Genomic DNA, 15,210 nt, shown 5'->3' with positions numbered 1-15,210 from the left:
CGAGAGCGGAGGGAGTCCTTGAGCTGGACTGGGGCTGAGTCCTGGCCCTTTAAACTCGCGGGGGAGGACCCGGAAGTGGATGGGCGGGGCGAAGGGCCCTGGTATATAAGAGGGCCCAGCCGCGCGGGGTCTCCAATCTGCCATTTTCTGTCCCTGAATAAGTCTCTGGCGTCCCAAATTCCGTGTTTTCCTCACAGGCTCTATTCCGCCCGCTAGTCCACCACCTCAGGGGAACGATGGCCGCAGAGTCCACAGCCACTGCCGCCATCGCCGGGGAGCTGATTTCGGCCGACAAGTAAGCGGGACCGTGGAGAGCGTGAAGCACTGGCCAGTCCGCGGGGAGGGGGTGGTGGACGGGGACTCCTCGGGACGGATAGACCGGTGGGTGGGAAGACTTGCCTCCCAGTGAGCAACCGTCGCTGTTCGGGAGGGCCCGGACACTGGGGGAAGCCCACCTTTTGCAGAGAGCCTCGCGCATTAGCGGTAACGCCGGTCGGCTGGCGCCCCCTGCCCCGCTTTTTGCGGCCGCCATCTTGCCGGGGGCAGCGGCGGCTGTCTCCGTCGCCTGCCCCTCTCCTTCCTCCCCCGGCCCGGGGCTATCGGCGGGCAGGCGGGACCACAGCGCGCCGGTGAGCCTTCACGCCCCTACTGTCTCCGCACTCCTGAAGCGCGTCTCCAGTAGGCTCCCCAAACAACCCCGGAAAATAGCCAAAAGAGATTTGGCGCCAAAAAAAAAAAATCGTGCACGAGGGAGGAGGCTGGACCGGTGGGGTCGGAGCGGGCGGGGCCTCTCAGGGGGCGGGGTCTTGTGCGCGTGCCTTCGCTTCCCTCCGCCGTCTCTGGAGCAGGGGGCGGGGCCCTGAGGAGGCGGGAAAACTCCATTGTTTGGGGATGTGCGCCTCGGCCGGAGCCTGGGACTTCAGCGGTGCGGCGCGGTGCAGCCTGTTCCCCACCGACTCCTCGCTCACCTCGTGCCCTCCTCCTCTCGGCTCCCCCTGTTCTTCGGCCTGTAGTGGAGAGCAACTTGGTTCTTGGGATTTTGGGAGTGTTGGAGAGAGACTTGGCTGCTTCAGGGGCTTTTTATCGGGACGCGAAGCATCTTCACGTAGCGCCGCGTCGAGATCCTCACTTCCAGCATTGTTTGGTTACGAGGTTAATGGGCAGTAGTATGCGCTAAGTGTAGTAGAAGGACTGGATGGAAGATGTAATTGCTTTGGAAGTGCCACTCACGAGACATAAGGCACAAGACATAAGGTGTTTGTTGAACAGTGAAGGGAAACACTTGGTTAATTCGAGGAAACAAATGCTCTTTTCCATCCAGTAGGTCTGACTTCCCAATCTTTCCTTGTTTTTTCAGGGGCCTGGTTTTATTTTTTTCCTTCTCTTGTGCACTTTATAAGTTAGCTTCCTTCGCTATAAAGGGAAAGGTTGCTAAGAGCTTTTCATGATTGGTCCTCTTCTAGGCTTACGCTCTGATTGTGTTAGTACATTTCCAGTTACCAGACATTTACTTATCTCTACCTACTCACCACTTTTTGGGTCGTCGTTTCCTGGTGGGTTCATGTTGAGCAGTGGTTCTCAAACCACCTCAGAATCAATCTGGGAACTCTTGGGAAATAAAATTTTAATTTCAGACTTCATTTTCAATCTCTTTACCCATTGATTTCATAGGACTGAAATAGATTAGGCTTGGGAGTCGTTTGGTATCTATTATAAAAAGAGCTCCTTGCTTGAGATTGATGCTCAGGCGACCATTTTATGGTGCCCTAGACAACTAGCAGTCACATTCCACTTAGAGGGATCTTCACCCTCTACAATACTTAATAAAAGCTATATATTTTTTTAAAGATAAAATCATGCACCGAATATCTCTTGCATATTTTCAGGTGTTGTCTGTCTAGCCAAAGTTAGGTTAATAGTGAACTAGTCCCCAGCTTCCTGGCAGGTCATGGTCAGAGAAAGTTTATGTATGTGCCTCTGCGAAGAAAAATAAACCATTTAAGTTCCTCCTGCCTTAAGTTGCAGATTAAAACTGAGTGATTGTAGGTATTGAGTGCTTTTTTGGCAGTTGTATATATGAGTGCTTTTTTGGATGTTTTTAGGCTTGGGAGTCGTTTGGTATCTATTATAAAAAGAGCTCCTTGCTTGAGATTGATGCTCAGGCGACCATTTTATGGTGCCCTAGACAACTAGCAGTCACATTCCACTTAGAGGGATCTTCACCCTCTACAATACTTAATAAAAGCTATATATTTTTTTAAAGATAAAATCATGCACCGAATATCTCTTGCATATTTTCAGGTGTTGTCTGTCTAGCCAAAGTTAGGTTAATAGTGAACTAGTCCCCAGCTTCCTGGCAGGTCATGGTCAGAGAAAGTTTATGTATGTGCCTCTGCGAAGAAAAATAAACCATTTAAGTTCCTCCTGCCTTAAGTTGCAGATTAAAACTGAGTGATTGTAGGTATTGAGTGCTTTTTTGGCAGTTGTATATATGAGTGCTTTTTTGGATGTTTTTATTTGATCCACTTTAGTGTACTGTGAAGTAATCTTCCTTTTATGGGTGAGGAAAATCAAGATTAGAATGGAGAAATAACTTACAAATTAATAGGTGGCAGAGTCTGGGTTAAACTCCAGTATTTCAAGTTTTCATTCGCTCATTCTCCACCGAAAAGCTTACCTGAGAGGAAATTGTGTGAAAACCTAATTAGCTACTGAGAAAATAAAGACAGCATTCCTCAGTTAATTAAGTTGGTGGGGCTTTTCAGAGGTTAAGCGTTTGAGGGGAAGGGTAAAGAAAAGGACTTGGTTTTAGACTTTCATAAGAATGCATATTATAATTCCAGTATAACTATTGGAAGAATAAAAACATGTATAACTTCCAAACCAGTAGAGAGAAAAAATGGAATGAGAAATAAACCTCAATTCAGAATTGATTTTGATACCAGCTTCATTGCTTAAGGAGTGGTGTTGGACCACAGTTTTATCATCTGTAAAAAGCTTCAATTTGGCTTCTGTCCCGTCATACCATTTAAACAACCTTGCTAAACGGGGGGGCCGGCCCTGTGGCCTAGTGGTTAGGTTCGGCGCACTCCTCTTCGCTGTCCCGGGTTCAGTTCCCCCAGTTGGGACCTACACCACATGTTGGCCGCCATGCTGTGGCGGCGACACGTACAAAATAGAGGAGGATTAGCACAGATGTTAGCTCAGGGCAAATCTTCCTCAGCAAAAAATAAATAAATAAACAACCTTGCTAAAGGTAATTGACGATTGTTTAAATGCTAAATCAGTCCTTGTCATAGTTAGGTAACTAGTTCTTAATCTTTTTCTTTACATTACAAAAGATAAAGAATATAGCAGTTTGGGGGCCGGCTCGGTGGCGAAGTGGTTAAGTTGGTGTGCTCTGCTTCCCAGGCACCGACCAATGCACCATTCATCAAGCCATGCTGTGGTGTCCCACATACAAAAATGGAGGAAGATGGGCGCAGATGTTAGCTCAGGGCCAGTCTTCCTCACACATACAGACACACAAAAAAGGCTAAGATGGTAAATTTTATGTTATGTATTTTTTTTACCACACAAAAGATTATAACCATAGGATGAACAAAAAATTGGCTTTTCAAATGAAAGACAAATACTTTTCCTTCTGAAAAGAAACATTAATGTTTGGGGTCACTCAGATAAAGATTTGTAATCCTCTACTTCCTAACATTCAGTTCCAAGTTACTAACAAGGTCGAGTTTAACTGGAGTTAGTGGAAAATAATAAAATTTGCAGAGAAACATCTGAAGAAAAATAAAACTGAGCTCTTTTTTTTTTCTCATTTAAATCTGCAGTGGAAATTTTAGTTGGCAGAAAGAAGCCAGGTCCTGATTCAAAAGAATTCTATTGATTGTAGATACCTACTTTTAATTTTAGATAGTTTTTTTGTGTGTGTGAGGAAGATTAGCCCTGAGCTAACTTCTGTCACCAATCCTCTTTTTGCTGAGGAAGACTGGCCCTGGGCTAACATCCGTGCACATCTTCCTCCACTTTATATGGGACGCTGCCGCAGCATGGCCTGACAAGCAGTACATCGGTGCGCGCCCGGGATCCGAACCTGCGAACCCCGGGCTGCCGAAGCGGAGCACGTGCAGCCAACCGCTACACCACCGGGCCGGCCCCATAGATAGTTTTTTAAAAAACATTAAACTCTTTTAGGTAAAAGTACAAGGCAAATCACTGAACTTTTTAAAAATTTACCTGCCAGTTTTTCAGTACATTTAAAGATTTTTATTTATTTTTTGCCCCCAAAGCCCCAGTACATAGTTGTCTGTCACAGCTGTACATGCTTCTAGTTGCTGTATGTGGGACTCGGCCTCAGGCTGGACAGAGAAGTGGTGCCTTGATGCACACCCGGGATCCGAACCCGGGCCGCCAGCATCGCAGCGCGCGCACTTAACCACCAAGCCACAGGGCCGGCCCTTTCAGTACATTTTATTGAAGTATAACATAATACAAAAAGTGTACAAATAGTAAATGTAGTACAGCTGAGTGAATTTTCACAAAGGGAAGTTAGAAACAAAGCACTTATGTGGAACCCAGAGCTCCTCTTTTAGTCACACTCCTCCCATCAAGGGTAGCTCTTCTGATTTGTAACATCACAGATTAGTTTTTCCTGTTTTTGAACTTGATATAAATGGAATTGTTCTGTATGTAGTTATGTTTGGCTTCTTATGCTTAACATTATGAGAATCATCCACCTTCCATGTTCTTGTAGTGATTTCTTTCTTTCTGCTGTATAGTGCTCCATTGTATGAATATGCCACACTTTATGCATTCTATCGTAGGTGGACATTGAACTTGTATTTATTTGTAAGCGTACTTTAAAACTTTCTAGGGGAAATGATAGATGATGCTAAATTTCTGTGATGACTAGGACTCGGGAAAACTGGATTCTGTTTCTGGCAGCCGCTGTGGCCCTTGGTTTTCTCATGTCCCATGATGGCAGTAGCGGGGACAAGTTAAGATTCATTCTTTTAGGAAAATTTTGTGAAGCAGTTTTCTTTCCTCCCAGGTTACAAGCATATTTTCACTATATTTATTGAGCATTTGTTTTTGTTACTAGAGGTACTGTGGTTAAGGAGACAGAAGAGGTCTCTGTTCTCAAATGGAGCTTTCATTATTGGGGTAGAGACAATAAATATATAGATTTGAGAATGTCAGTGATAAAGTGCTATGCAGATAATTATTTTAATTTGCCCTATTTTAAGGTGATGTGAGAGTAACTGGGTGCTTACTTTAGATTGGGTGGTTAGAGATTGCCTCAATGAGACGAATGACAAGGGACCCGCTATATGAAGATTTAGCAGGGAAACTTCATGTAAATAGGGATAGCAGAGGATATGGGTACCGATGCAAACAGGTTGGTAGGTTTGGTGGTTGAGGAAGGGAGACTTCCTAATTGTTCTTTTTGCTCAATGATGTGTGAGGCAAGATCTAGAAGTGAGGGGGAGTAGAGTACGGTGTAGGAGATTTGAGGAGAGAAATAGTCATTTTGGAGACTTGGACGACAGATATTCTAGGAACTGTGGTAGGATTGCCAGTGTTGTCCTCGTTTTAGATTTGTGGCCAAGAATTTAAAATGAGTCCAGTCAATGCTGTGGTATGTTTTCTTCGAATGTTCATTTAGCTGCTCTGCTGTAGCGGACACAGAATAGATGGCTGGAGGGTTAAGACCTCTTGTGGAACTTAAAATTTGTTTTCCAAAAGAAAAATCTGAATAGAATACTTTCTTCAGAGTGAGGGTTTGTGTTAAAGAAAAAACTATCTTGAAGATAAAACAACTGGAGATTTGCTTTTTTTTTTTCATATCTAGTTCTCCAGAAGCAACTACCTATTTTTGGTCTCTTGGTGCTTCCTCTCCTTCCGGTCAGATAGCAGTGTCTCCTCTGCATTCAAACATCCTAAAATGGATGCATTTAAAAACATTTTCTGTATCATATATCTCTGTTTAGCTACTGTCTTTGGTTCTTCCCGTCATAGCCAAACTTCTTTAGATAAGAGTCTGGATTCCTAGTCTCTATTTTCTTCCCTCCTGTTTGCTTAATCTAACATGTATTTAATATATATTTTAGTGTATTAGGTTTTAGAGATACAAAGATGAATAATATCTCAGTTCCTGGTCATACATCACAAGATTAGGACAGATGTGTGCTGAGAGTATACACATTTGTTCAACCTGCCTCAGTCTGGCTTCTTTTCGAAAACTTCATGCCATGTGAACAACATTGCTAAAAGGAATCATTGATCATCTAAATGCTAAATTAGTCCTTACTGTTCTTAGCTTTCTAATTAGTTCTTAACCTTTCTGCTGTATCTGGTACCAGACACTCGCTCCTTAATTTTCTTTCCCTTTGATACTACCTCCATTTCTTCCCATCTCTGTTCTTTCATTGTTAACAATTGCTAGAATATATTGATTCTTTATGTGTCAAGCATTGAACAAAGTTTGTTGTGAACTTTCTCATTTAATTTTCAAAAAAAATCCTATGAGATAGGTACTGTTAATTATAGTTGAGGAAACTGAGACACTTCTCATGCTAAGTGGCAAAGTCACTTGTCCTAATCATACCCTAGTGATTCAGAACTGATCACTTATTTTAACAGATAATTGATTAGGTGCCAGACCTTGTTCTTGTTGCTAGGATACAGCTAGGCTAAGATAGACATGGTTTCTTTCCTTAGAGCTTAATCCTAATGGGGAATACAGTCAATAGGCAATTGGAATAGAGTATGAGTTATGATTGGGTCATATAGGTTACTAAATCATGAGTGTAATTGGGTAAGTTGCTTCTCTGTGAAATAGGAATATAGGAATATTGCCACCTGCCACAAGTTGTGTGTGTGTGTGTGTGTGAGAGAGAGAGAGAGAGAGAATTGAATGAAAATGCAATAGGTACTGCATGTGCTATGTCTGGCAGTCACATGTTTGCTCTGAATTGCCTGTTGAGCATTATCCATTTAGGTGTTTCTCAAAATCAGCTTGTCTTAATACGTAACCCCCTCAGTTTTCACTAATGAATCTTGTTCTTTTACCTTATTTTGGTTGGATAGCACTCAGTTTCCCAACCTCACAAATAAAGATTCTGGACTCTCCCTCTTTTCTTTTCTAATTTCCAAAGAGTCACCAATATTTAGCAGTTTGGTGTTCTGTAGCAGTGCTTAGAAATGTTAAGCTTTGAGGGCTAGATAGGAAAAAGTGAAGTGGTGGGGACTGTGGTGAGTTCTCCTCCCTTAAAGTGAGTGGTTCCTGTTCAACTTCAGCTGATTGTGTGAGCATGTAGGCTATATTGGTAGATATTCCAGTTTTTTAAAAAATTTTTTATTTGATGTCTCAATAGTTTATAACATTGTGAAATTTAGGTTGTACATTATTGCTTGTCAGTCACCATATAAATGCCTCCCTTCACCCCTTGTGCCCAACCCCCAACCCCCTTGCCCCTGGTAACCACCATACAGTTCTCTCTGTGTGTTGGTTTATATTCCACATAGATATTCCAATTTTTTAAAAATATTTTAATTATTTTTTTGAATGGGAAATACATTCCTGGTTCGAAATCCAGAAGAGTTGGTATACAGTGAAATGTCCTTCCAACCCTTATTCCCTAGTCACAGTTTTTCTCCTCAGTGTCTACCAATGTAAGGAATTTATTACGTATCCCTCAATGATACCTTATGCATACACAAGCAAATTGTATGTAGTTATTAATTCTACGTTGTATATAAATGGTAGCCTACTTGACACGTTTCTGAATCCTTATCCTGGAGATCACTCCTTATCAGCGCACACAGTTTCCTTAATTTTTTTTAATGATCTTGTCTTTTATTAACCCATATACAGTTACTTGTGTTCTGGTTTGTTGAAACAAGAGGTCAGACAACACTTGCCACAATAATGTCTGTCAAAGTGGCTGGCCATAAAAATCCTGCACCACCTTCATCTGAAGGGCATTCCTGACAAAGCAGACTGATTGTGCCGTTCTCATCCACCTTATAGTATTTCAGGACAGCCAGCTTAACCTTCTTTCTCTTATGCTTATTTTTGGGACCACCTGGAAGTCTCAACACAAGATGAAGAGTGTATTCCTTTTGAATGTAGTCAGACAAAGTACATCCAGCTTCCAGTTGTTTGCCAGCAAAGATCAGTCTTTGCTGATCAGGAGGAATTCCTTCCTTATCCTGGATCTCAGCCTTTACATATTCTGTTGTATCCAAGGGTTCAACCGTGAGAGTGGTGGTCTTCCCCAGAAAGGTTTTCATGAAAACGTGCATCTTGGCAGTGGTTCCACTGCAGGCAGCGGATCTGAACGCTGCCTAATTTTTTTATGGCTGCCTTGTATTTGATTCTGTGGCTGTCTCATAACAAGTTCCCTATTGATGGACATTTGAGTTGTTTCCAGTGTTGACTTATTACAAATTGTGCTACAGTGAATAACCTTGTAATAAACCATGGACTAGTATATCTGTAGGGTAAATTTCTACAAGTAGAATTGCTGGATCAAAGAAGGTTCATTTGTTATTTTTGGTAGATATTGCCAAATAGACCTTCATGGAGGTTTTGTGAATTTAAACTTCTGTTAGCAATATATGGGAGCACGTGTTTCTTCTACATCCTCCTCATTGACTACTGGATGGGTAAAAAATGTTTTCTCATTGTAATTTTGTGTTTCTCTTAAGAATAAGTGTGAGCATGTGTTCAAATGTTTGAGCTGCTCGTGTTTTGTTTTCTGTGAATGTGTTTATATCCTTTAATCTTTTCCTGTTGGGCTTTTTTGTCTGTTAATTGTAAGATTCTATGTGTATTTGCTAAGTTAACCTTTTGTGAAATGAATTAGATGGAGTAGAACTTATCGATCTTCCATGGTTTCTGAATTTAAAAAGGCCTTCTCCAGGTGGGTTACAAAATAATTCTCCTGCGATTCCCTCTAGTACTTTTCTGGTTTCATATTTTACATGATGATTTTTCCAGAGAAGCAGAAATTCAAATTTTTGTCTGATCTCTTCATAGTTTTAAATGTAGTAACTACCATAATTAACTTTTTTTTTTTTTTTTGTGAGGAAGATCAGCCCTGAGCTAACATCCATGCCAGTCCTCCTCTTTTTGCCGAGGAAGACTGGCCCTGAGCTAACATCCTTGCCGATCTTCCTCCACTTTATGTGGGACGCCACCACAGCATGGTCTGACAAGCGGTGTGTCGGTGCCTCGCCCGGGAGCGGAACCCCGGGCTGCCAGCAGCGGAGCATGTGCACTTAACCACTACGCCACGGGGGCTGGCCCCCCATAATTAACATTTAAAAATAACTGGATAAACATATCTATGGCCCAGATAAGACATGAACATCAGTTTTTAATTTTTGTTCTAACCCTGTAGTTCTGAGAGTGTGATCCCCAAACCAGCAGTATCAGGATCACCTGGGAAGCTGTTAGAAATGCAAATTCCTAGACCTCATAGACCTACTGAATCAGAAGCTCTAGGGGGTAAGGCTCAACAATCTTGTTTTAACACATTCTCCAAGTGATTCTCATGTAGACTGAAGTTTGAGAACCATTGCTTTAATTCATCTTTTCTCCTGACTACTAGTACTGCCTTAGTTCAGGCCCTTTTTATTTGTCTAGCCTGCTAAGAATGGAAGTAAATTTATCACTATTGAGTGCTTTACAATGCTATTTAGTATTTTTACTGATTTCCTTGTTTGTAATTTTACCCACTTCAAACTATCTTTTGTACTACAGTCAGGGTATATAAACAGTAAATTTGATCATATACTTCTGCGACTCACTTCAGAATAAAAATTTAAAGTCTTAGATTGACACCAGAGCTTTTGGCTCCTGTATACCTATCCAGCATTGCTGCTGTGATATCTTGTGATAGAAACTGGGGGGAAGGAAGGTTACAAAGTTAAAAGTCCAGTTCTTGGAATTTGCATTATAGTTAGAGCAAGTGTTCTCCAAAATAGGGAGGAATTCAGCTTTAATAAATGACACAGGGCCGGCCCCGTGGCTTGGTGGTTGAGTGAGCGCGCTCCACTGCTGGCGACCCGGGTTCGGATCCCGGGCTCGCACCGGCGCGCTGCTTCTCTGGCCATGCTGAGGCCGCGTCCCACATATAGCAACTAGAAGGCTGTGCAACTATGACACACAGCTATCTACTGGGGCTTTGGGGGGAAAAATAAATAAATAAAATCTTTAAAAAAAAAAAAATAAAAAAAAAATAAATGACACAGAGGGGCCGGCCTGGCAAGCTGTTAAGTGCGCGCACTTCACTTCGGCAGCCAGGGTTTCATGGGTTTGGATCCCGGGTGCGCACCCGATGCACTGATTGTCACGCCATGCTGTGGCGGCGTTCCATATAAAGTAGAGGAAGATGGGCACAGATGTTAGCTAAGGGCCAATCTTCCTCGGCAAAAAAGAGGAGTATGGGCATTGGATGTTAGCTCAGGGCTGATCTTCCTCACCAAAAAAAAAAAAAAAAGAAATCAGTGATACAGGGATTGACACTCTGACAGTTACCTCATTTATGACTTTAAAAAAAATTAGGATGTTTTTATTGAGGTACAATTGACATATAACTTTATATTAGTTTCAAGTGTACAACATAATGAGCCAATAGTATATTGTGAACTGATCACCATAATAAGTCTAGATATGACTTATTTTTTCCAGTTTAAACTAGCTCTTACAAAGACAATATATCTTTAAAAGATTCCTGCTTAGAAATGTTGAGTTGAAGATGATAATGCAAGCACAAATAGCGAGAAAATAGAATTGACACTTCTATTTATAGCTTCTGCTCCTAGTTCTGTTAGCCACATTATGAGGTTAAAAACAATGGCTGTCAGTAGTATGCCCTCTAGCAGATATTTTGAAAAATAAACAATCTGTTGGTTCAAGATAAAGTTGATACTTTGATGAGTGAGAAAGTAACTGCTTTTCAAAAGAAGCATGCTATGGAGAGAGCTTTTTAAACATCAGTTATTTAGAAATATTTTCACAATGTGATTTTATTGCTAAAATATTTGTATGTTAATAACTTGGGAATGCTTGTTTTTGCTTCTAAAATCTTCCAGACACCTATGACTTGATTCACTTTTCAGTCTACTGAAAAGAAATGCACAGTTGTCCACCAGTATACATATACAGCAGTGTTCACAAGCAGCTATCATAACCACCAAAAACTAGAAAAGGGACAAATGTTCATCAGCAGTAGTATGGGTAAATAATCTATTTGCATAATAGAATACAACAATGAACAAACTAGATTTGGATGAATCTCACAAACATCAAATGACACAGAAGAAAGACATAACATGATTCCATTTATATAAAGTTGAAAGAAAAAGATAAAAAGAAAAAAATATTTTATATTTACCGTTTTCGATGTTTTTTGAAGATTTTATTTATTTATATTCGCCCCCCCAAAGCCCCAGTACATAGTTGTATGTCATAGCTGCACATCCTTCTAGTTGCTGTATGTGGGACGTGGCCTCAGCATCGCGGGAGAAGCGGTGTGTCCGTCCACACCTGGGATCCGAACCCCGGCCGCCAGCAGCGGAGCGGGCGCACTTAACCACTAAGCCACGGGGCCGGCCCTCGATGTTTTTTGTTATTTGTGTGGATCCAGATTTCTACCTGGTATTATTTTCCTTCTGCCTAGACTTCCTTTAAAACATTACTTCTAATGACAGTCTAATGGTGATGAATTCTCTCTGCTTTGGTATGAAAGAAAAGGCTTTATTTCACTCTTATTTTTGAAAGATAATTCTCTAGTATAGAATAGGTTGATAGTTTTTTTTTTTCAGTACTTTAAAGATACTCCTTTACTGTCTTCCAGCTTGCATTGTTTGTAACAAGTTGGCTGTCATTCTTTTTTTGTTGTTGTTATTCTGATTCTGTATGTAAGGTGTCTTTTTTCCTTTGCCTGATTTGGTTGGGGGGGGGGTTCTATCACTGGTTTTCAATAATTTGATTATGATGTGCCTTAGTGTGTTGTTTCTTCTGCTTGGGTTTTGTTGATTCTTGGATCTGTGGATATATACTTCTTATCAAAATTGGCAAATTTTCTGCCATCATTTCTCTTTTTTGTTTTTGCCATCATTTCTTGAAATATTTTCCTTCCTACTCCATCCCCCACAATCCCTTCAGGGAGTCCAGTTAGCATGTATATTAGTCTGCTTAGTGTCTCACATTCATAAAGTTCTATTTTTTTTTTTAAGTCTTTGTGTATTCATTTTGGATAGTTTCTTTTGCTGTATCTTTAAGTTCATGAGTCATTTTCTTCAGAGTCTGATTATTGTTAACCCTATGAAGTGTATTTTTCGTCTCCAGAAGTTTGGTTTGGATCTTTTTTTAAATTTTTCATTTATTGCATCATCATGCTCAAGAAAGTAAAGGAAAGCATGAGTATGTGGAATATATTTAAAATAACTGCTTTAATGTTCTTGTCTGATTCTATCATCTGTATCATTTCTGGGTCTGTTTCTGTTGATTTCTTTTTTTTTTTTTCATTATGGGTTTTAATTTCCTGCTTCTTTGTTTGCCTGATAATTTTTTTTTTCTTCCTCCCCAAAGCCCCAGTACATAGTTGTATATTCTAGTTGTAAGTCCTAGTTCTGTGAGCCGCTGCCACAGCATGGCTACTGACAGATGAGTGGTGTGGTTCTGCGCCTGGGAACTGAACCCAGGCTGCTGAAGCAGAGTGTGCCAAACTTTAACCACTAGACCATCAGGGATGGCTTGATAATTTTTAATTTATATAATTTATCAGATATTGTGATGTTTGTTGGATGCAGGATTTTTTTAATTCACTTGAATATATTTTGACTTTGTTTGGGATGCAGTTACTTGGAAACAGTAACAGTAACTTCAGTCCTTTTGAAGTTTGCCTTTAAATTTTGTTAGGCAGGTCTGGAACAGTCTTCAGTGCTAATTTAACTCCATTACTAAAGTAGTATTTGATGCCATGTGTGGTAGCAGGTCTTCCTACTCTGGCTATGAGAACATGAGTTATTCCAGACCCTGTGTGTGACCTGTGAGGATTGTTCCATGTACTCCTTTCTTTCCTAGGTCTCAGTTTTCTTATGCATAAGCAGATCAGCACTTAGCTAAAGACTGGAGGGAACCCTCTGCAGATCTGTAGAGCTCACTCTCTCCTCTCTATTTTGTCCTGTAAATTCTAGCCACCTACGCCTCCCCAAACCTGGAACTTGTTCTCACTTTTGTGAGATGGACTCTGAGTTCCTCCTCTATCTTGTGGACAAAACTCTCTAGGCAGTAAGCTGGGGACACTAGTAGGGTTCACCTCATTTGTTTCCATTCTCTCAGATCACTGTGTTGTGCTACTAGTTGTTAAGTGTCTGAAAACTGATGTTTCATGTATTTTGGCTGTTTTTTTTCAGTTGTGTGAGGTGGGAGGGTGAATCTGGTCCCTGTGGTCCCTGTTAACTTCTACCATGGCTAACAGTGAAAGTCAAAGAGTATTGTACCTCACCCCTCACCTTTGTGGGGTACAAAACATTTTATTTATTCCTGTTGCCGCTGGTGCCTGAATGTTTGTAGCATGTATGTGCAGCACTAATGTGTTTACTTTTAGTACTCATATACTCTATTTGGACATTTCTGTTAACTCCCACATTGTGTGGTCCATAAACTAGTGTTGGTTTCTGAACTTTTTGTTACTGGTCTACAAAGAGATAAGTATAAATATTTGGAGTCAGCATTTAGAAACAAAGAAATTTGATATTACTCTGACTTTTATTTTACGTAAAAACCCATCTGTTACATGTTGGAAATAAAAAAATCTAGTCCTTCAATCATAGGTAACTTGAGAAGTTCTGTGATGGAATTTGGCCAGAATAACCCCTTAGTGAAACTATATGAACATAACTGGCTATGCTAGAAAGTGTTTGTAGATAAGGATCCAAGGTCATTCCAGGGTTCTGGGCAGATTGCCTGCTTGCTTACCTGCAGCTGAAAGCACTACCTTTTAAATTGTACCTCATCCCTGTGGCTCTAGCTGTGAAGTCTCTGCTTATTTTCAACTCCATTTTTTTTTTCTTATTCCTCGGACTTGATCCTCAAACTTGTAGACCAGTATAATATTCACAAAAGGATTAGGAATTGGGAGCAAAGATTTTGGATCCTGCTGAAAGTAACTGACAACTTTTTATCTCTAAAGCATGTTCTAGGACTCAGACTCCAATATAGTTCATCCTCACCTGTCATTTAACTCCTCTACCTTTCTCTGCTTCTAAACAAGTTCTCTCTGCTTTAACTGTTTTGTTGGAGACTGTCTCCAATGCTTAGCACATTGTAGGTACTAAAATGTCTATTTAACTAAATATGTATTGAATTGAGTAAGCTACTTTTTCATTGTTCATTTGTTTCGTCCATATTGCATATATTACATATCTATTTTCATAAATTTGGTATAGCTAAACAAGAAAGTCCAAGTGTGTAAAACTGATCAACTCTGTTCTGTTTGTGTGTGTATATTTAACCTTTTGGGGAGTTTTCAGTAATTGTCTATACTGGAAAGCTCTTTTAGCTCCTACAGCTTCCTCTCTCTCACTTCTAGCTCTCTTGCTGTATGTACTCCAATTCTAATTTATTCCTTCTGAGGTGTTAGTACTTGGTAGTAAAGTTGCCCCTTTCCCCACTGTTCTTTCCTTTTCTCTATTTCACCACAACTAACAGCATTCTCAGCTCTCATTTGAGAGGTAATGGTTCTTGATTTAAGCTCTGGTCTGATTTGGGGGCACATGTATAAGTAATATATGTCCTTATCTAAATGTTGCCTTTGGAATATAGGTGAAAACCGATGATGGAGCAGGTAAAAATGGCAAGGATTTAAGTGCATGGTGTTGTCAGTCTGTAGGGTTCTTATGTAATAACTTAAGTCAACCCTGCCTTAAAACCTACCTAAGGTACAATTGTATTGTAAAGAAAACGTAAACTCTTCTTTCCCTTTATAATTTTCAAAATAATGCAGTGGTCTCCTATCTTTCTCCAAAGATAACTAATGATTTTTTTGTTTTTGTTTGTATCATCGAGAACTCATTGATTTAAACATATGCGAAGTTTTTCAGTCCGTGGTAGTTATTATCTTTGTTGATGCTCAAATTGACCCTCTTTTGGCCAGTGGAATTTTATTCGGATTGGCTCCTGAGAATGTT

General features: G+C 40.5%; 1 protein-coding gene and 1 pseudogene across 4 annotated transcripts in view; one reads left to right on the top strand and one right to left on the bottom strand.

The window, feature by feature from the left end:
• The first annotated feature begins 129 nt into the window (after positions 1 to 129).
• NASP (nuclear autoantigenic sperm protein) overlaps positions 130 to 15,210 on the top strand; it is a 34,407-nt gene continuing 19,326 nt past the window's right edge. For all 4 annotated transcript variants that reach the window (XM_087446024.1, XM_004442025.3, XM_087446023.1 and 1 more), the window contains exon 1: positions 130 to 295. In XM_087446024.1, the coding sequence (XP_087302150.1) occupies positions 237 to 295 (59 nt within the window). In that variant the 5' untranslated portion in view covers positions 130 to 236. The remainder of the gene's footprint in view (positions 296 to 15,210) is intronic.
• On the bottom strand, positions 7,654 to 8,310 carry LOC106803785 (ubiquitin-ribosomal protein eS31 fusion protein pseudogene; annotated as a pseudogene).

The sequence above is a fragment of the Ceratotherium simum genome, chromosome 22, assembly GCF_057802395.1.
Source record: "Ceratotherium simum simum isolate JZ-2026a chromosome 22, ASM5780239v1, whole genome shotgun sequence".
NCBI classification, from domain to species: Eukaryota; Metazoa; Chordata; class Mammalia; order Perissodactyla; family Rhinocerotidae; genus Ceratotherium; species Ceratotherium simum.
Note: the sequence above shows the minus strand (reverse complement) of the source record. Positions and strands in the feature narration are given on the sequence as shown.